The sequence below is a fragment of the Helianthus annuus genome, chromosome 17, assembly GCF_002127325.2.
Source record: "Helianthus annuus cultivar XRQ/B chromosome 17, HanXRQr2.0-SUNRISE, whole genome shotgun sequence".
In the NCBI taxonomy this organism is placed as follows: domain Eukaryota; kingdom Viridiplantae; phylum Streptophyta; class Magnoliopsida; order Asterales; family Asteraceae; genus Helianthus; species Helianthus annuus.
The window spans coordinates 57,128,887-57,135,053 of NC_035449.2; the positions used below are offsets into that span (position 1 = coordinate 57,128,887).

The 6,167-nt window shown below is 36.5% G+C and overlaps 1 protein-coding gene across 1 annotated transcript; it reads left to right on the forward strand.

Moving 5' to 3' along the window:
- The first annotated feature begins 2,040 nt into the window (after window positions 1-2,040).
- Window positions 2,041-2,391, forward strand: LOC110924245 (predicted GPI-anchored protein 58). The gene has a single exon (XM_022168275.1). The coding sequence runs from the start codon at window positions 2,041-2,043 to the stop codon at window positions 2,389-2,391; it is 351 nt and encodes a 116-aa protein (XP_022023967.1).
- The last annotated feature ends 3,776 nt before the right edge of the window (window positions 2,392-6,167 follow it).

The following is a 6,167-nucleotide window of genomic DNA, read 5'->3' on the forward strand; positions in this document are numbered from 1 at the left end:
ATCGGAGAAAAGAAGCTTGAGTGCGGCTGGTTCGAGCAGAGGGTGCCAAAAGTGGTAAGTTGTGATGGTGACATGGGGTATTTATTGGGTTTCCCAAAGTGGAAAGAGTGGGTCGATCGAGCAGCAGTCTGATCGACTGGCTGGTCGATCGAGTGGTAGCTCGATCGAACGGCTGGTCGATCGGCTGGTCACCTGATCGATTAGCCACTTGTTTCGAGTGTTTGGCGCGACGACTTTTGCAGTTTCGATTGCGATTGTGAGCGTTGTGATGCGATAGAATTTCCAATTCAAATTACTTTCAATCCCAACTACTATATCTAACATATAATCATCCTATTTCACTTGCGTTTAACGTTTGCGATTCGATTGCGATTGAGTTTTGATTGATCACCACAACATAACATAAATAAACATGCACAAGTAACACATAAAAGGCACACACACGTATAACAATAACCAAAATGCGTAGTTCAAGTTGCGAGCGCGATTGCGATAAGGGATAAAGCGATCAAATATGTGATAAATGCCGAATAATCCTCGATTATTAATAAGTACTCCACATAATACAACTAATGTTAAGCATACATTAGACTATCTACGAGTCAAAGAAGTCAAAACAGGAATGGAGCAAGGAGTGACAGATCGCAATTAGCAATCTTTTCTTCCTTTGACTTCAATCTTGACTTTGACTTTGACTTTCGAAACACAGGGTGTTACAAAAGGTGTCATGTATCCCCTAAGTTATTTCTTTTTGTTAATTATAAATGTTGACACCAACGGGGTGGTGGTCCATTGGCAAAAACAAAGCCTTTAAACACCTTGGGAGGGGGAGGTCTTGGGTTCAAGTACCACGGACGACAGAAATAAAAGAAATTTGCCATTCAAAAAAATTATAAATGTTAACTCAATTAAAATATACTTATTCTTTTAAGTAACGTTTTAGGCTTTTAACATAGTTAAGTTTAATTAGATTGTAACTATATAAAAAATTAAAAAAATAAAAGTTAATTAACGTATAATAACTATCCATAATTAAATAAAAAATAACCAAAATTAAATATTTAAATATAACATAAGAGATATTTTATTTAACATGAGAGATAGGAAAAACCAATTTCTTAAGGTCCTAGAATGATGACACTTTATTAGGTAGTATAGATAGATATAAATATGGGTGTGCATATTTGCACACTAATGTGCCTATATGCACACCAAACCCTAGTAAACCCTAGTTCAAACTGCCTTTACCTACGCATCGTATACCTCTATACGCAGCATATAGGGTTACCTCTATACGCTGCGTATAGAGCTATACGATGCATATAGTTTGCATGTGTCTCAGAGCTTGATCAGCGATCATTGCACAGAAAACAAGGGTTTATATACGCTGCGTGTTGAGCTATATGCAGCTTATATAAACCATCAGACTTTTTGGGGTCATTTTGGTGGGTTTGAAGTATCAGTTTTTCACAAAGTTTATATACGCTACGTATAGAGCTATACGCAGTGTATATAACCTTTTCAGAATTTTGTTTGGTCATTTGGCATATTTGTGGTATAAATACTCACCCGGTTACAACGTTAACTCGCTTAAAATATATAACGATTTAAAAATATATAATGTTTTTATTATTTAGTCGATGTCGTCGTTAATTTATTTAGTCGATGTCGTTGAAAAACGTATAGCGTTAAATTTTTTTGAAAACCGTATATACGGTTCAAATATATAATATCGTTATCGAGCTTTTGAAATAAATTATTATACCAAGTCTAGTGTCGTTCGAACACTATAAACATTTAAATATTATACCGTTAATTATTTTTAAATAATCGTGTACGGTCCGAATATATTATACTGTTTGAATACTATACCGTGCGGTTCGAATACTATAACGTTAAAATATTATAGCGTTAAATAATTTGAAATACCTGGGTACTGTTCGAATATGTTACACCGTTACAGCAAAAGTTTTATATATACAACAAAAGTTTGATATATACAACAAAAGTTTGTACATACATAACAAAAGATATAATACTATGGCAGCGGATCCTGGTGCTGCTGCTGCTGCTCCTCCTCCTCCTGCTGATGCCATTCCGCAGCCGGAACAAAGTGTCGTGGAGGTAACCCTTCACGCTGTCGGCGCTCCTGCAGCTCCGCAACCACCCACTCCATCATATAGTTCATCCTGTCAACGTCGCGACGTAGCCGCTGATACCCCGCATATGAGGGGGCAAAATCGGGCCAAACATGTCGTGGGAACTGAGGCGCCCCGGGTGGACCACGCGGCTGTGGTGGCTCCGAAATGTACATGTCCGGCTCATGCTCCTCTAGCACCTCCGGATCGCGTGGGGGATATACCAGCTCGAACTGTGCCGGTAGCTGCATAGGCACGTAAGGCTGGCCATCCGCACCCTTAAACCGCTTCCCGCATGGAAATTTTTTTGGTAACGTGCATTCCCGATATCGTGTTCATCCCCATCCGCTTTGGCTGTATCGTCTTGCCTACACTCGGGTGGTCAGTCTCCGGGTGATAGCCCAACGAAAGGGCTATCACAGTGACGTAGGCGCCGCCGTATAATAATCCGTGCTCCTGTCGATGATGCGCGGAGGTGAAGTACTGCGCCAACCCGTGTGCGAGAGCGCACAACCTCTTGTACAAGAGGCAATATAAGAAAAACAAGTCACCGCTCGTACACCACTCCCGGCTCGGCGGCTCTTGTTTCGGGCGGTGATGGAAGTGGATATCATCTTGTGAAAATACCTGCACACAAAAGGAAACCAGTCAGTAAATAATAATTAGACGACATCGATTAAATAATAAGAAAACAATATACTTTTGACTTTACAGATTTCGACGCGCGTAATGGACCTACGCTCATAACGGACGACTTCGACTAAATAATAAAAAGATTATATATTTTTGACTCGTTACGGATTTCGACCGCGTACGTCCCTAACGAGCGTCGAAATTAAGATCGTCGTTAAAATATATTTTTTTATTATTTAGTCCAAGTCGAACCGTAAGGCGCGTAGGTCCCTAACGAGCGTCGAAACTAAGTTCGTCGTTAAAATATATAAGTTTTGTTGTTTAGTCGACGTCGTCCGTAAGGCGTGTAGGTCTCTAACGAGCGTCGAAACTAAGATCGACGTTAAAATATAGTTTTTTTATTATTTAGTCCAAGTCGAACCGTAAGGCGCGTAGGTCCCTAACGAGCGTCGAAACTAAGATCGTCGTTAAAATATAATCTTTTTAATTATTTAGTCGAAGTCGAACCGTAAGGCGTGTAGGTCCCTAACGAGCATCGAAACTAAGATCACGTTGTCCACTTTTAACTCCCACGTGTCATTCGTCACGTCCCGGATAGCGAGTAATGAAAATGGGCAACCAATTTTTTTGCTACCAACTTTCCTAACTTTTGCTTTACTACGGTGCTCACCACTATGGTCGCACACAAGCCATACCATCCCCGTACTACCACCAATATTTTTCGATCGGCGGGTAACAATTACGTAACCATTCTCCTTTCCAGTTGCTTTGTACCCAATTCTTCAAATCAGTTATAGACACGAAACACTAAAAAACAGTTATGTTATTAACAATAATAATATTAATAATTAATTAACAATAATACGTATTTTAACAATAATACAATATTAACAATAATAACAACAACAATAATAATAATATTATCATTAATAACAATAATAATAATAACAATAATAGTAACAATAATAACAATATTAATAATAATAATAATAATAATAATAATAATAATAATAATAATAATAATAATAATAATAATAATAATAATAATAATAATAATAATAATAATAATAATAATAATGACAGTAACAATATCATTTTAACAATAATAATAATTATAATAAATTTAACAATAATAATAATAATAATAATTATAATATGGACAATAGTTATATAATTTTAACAATAATAATAATTATAATAATTTTAACAACAATAGTAATTATCATAATATTAAGAACTATAACAAAAATACAAATATTATTAATAACAATAACAATATAATTTTAACAATAATATTAATAATAACCATAACAATATATTTTTAACAATAATAATAATTATTATAAGAATAATACAAATATTAATGTGATACCTCCTGTATTTGAAACGGATTGCCCGGGGTAGATGGTTGATAATCATCATACAATGGTGTGTTACGAGGCTCATAACCGTATCCACCGTATCATCCGTATCCACCGTATCCTCCGTATCTATCCGAACTATCTTGTTGCACGTAAGAAACTTCACCCCCATATCCGTTACCCGGATACGATTACTGCGTCGAGTATAATATGGTTAATCAACAGGTGCATTCTCAGCATCGTATCCTACGTATCCATCCAGATTACCTTGTTGCTTGTCACACCCCTAATTTCCACGTGTCACCGGTGGGCCCGGTGGGGGATTAACGTGACGTAGTCGATATCATCATAGTCAAACAACACAAATTATAATGCACAGCGGAAGCAAGGATAGATTCATTTCAACTTAAATTATTGTAATATTCGAGTATCACAAAATGTCGAAATAAAATCCACATGCAGAATCAAATAAAAAGGAAACTTCATTTCAACAGACTTCATGCATCCTAAGTTTGCGAGACTTCTATGGATGCTTAAGGAGTGACCAGCCTATTACGCGTAGTACCTGCACTTAGTCTTTTTGGAAAATACGTCAGTTTACACTGGTAAATACAATTTAACTGACTCATTTTGAAAATGTTTAAAATTGATTTAAATGCTCGTGGCATAAAACTTTTTATAACTTGGGATAATTATTTGCTTAATAATCTTGTAAAAGAATTACATGTTCGTTCTGCGTTCGGTAGCCCGGGTCATGCCGGGTTAAAGATTAATAGACACACCACTTAATATAATTCCGCCGCGAGACTTCTCTCGTACCGACGATTATACATGTTGTACAACACTACGGGTGTACGCCTACACCCGAGTGCTAAGGTCGTGGCCATTCTTTGAATGATGCCAAGGATATCCGGGACATGGTCATTAAGCCCCCAAAGGCGTTAAACAAACAAAACAGCATTTTCAAACGGGTTAATTTGACTGCACATAACCAAGACCGGTTAAGGTCAATTCCCCGACCAAGCGGTATTTTATATACCGTACCCCAAGCCCGTATAGGGAAAATAAGTTAAACGTATTTACCTGAGCAAAGTATAAACCAAATATAACGAGTGCACGTAGCTTTTACTGGGCTCCTAGATCTGGAAATTAAGGTTTTAATAACCTATTAGAATCCTAACGGGTCTTAAGCTTAGACCGGTTAGTTTTATATAAAGATTACGGTTTTAAACGCACAGTAAGGCGAAGACCGTTTTAGAATGTGGTTTTGTCCCAACAAGCTTGCACACTTGTTTTATATGGGTAACATAATCACATTCTGGATTTTGAGACCAAAAAGATATGGTTTGACCCGTTTCGGCAAAAATGGCCAAACTAGTCACATAAGCCGATCCGAATGCGTATAATGCGTAACGAGTAACCATAAGAGTCAAATACAAGTTTCTGAAGTCAATATGCTTAAAATATGTTGTGATATCAGAATGATACCTTCCATTATGCCCCAAAATGATTTTAAACCAAAACTATGCCTCATAAGGGCGTTTTGGTCATTTTATAAGGTGAAAAAGGGTTAAAATGATAACCTGAGTTACAGGTCTGAATATATTAGTAAATATACTTAATTTACTAAGTTATAACAGTAGGGTATCAAATTTATGTGAAATTTATTATCTTTAACCTTACTATGCACCGTAGGGGCATTTTGGTAATTTCACATGTGCCTAAAAGGTCAATTCTGGAATTCTGAGTTCAAAACGTTTGCCTACTGTTTAAAATATAAAATTTCACTGATCATATCAGTAGGTTCAATCCTTTAAGCTTAATAAGGCTCTAGTGCACACTTATGCGTTAAAAATGCCTAAAAGGCGATTTGGAGCCATTTCCGGGTTTTCTGTAAAAAGCTGATATTTTTAACATTCCAGAAGGCTCAAAATAATTTATTTATCATAACAAATCAGTAGAAATTGGTTTGAGGTCAAAAGGATTTGTAAAACTCATTTTATGGCTAAAAAGGGCAAAACCGGCATAAACCGAA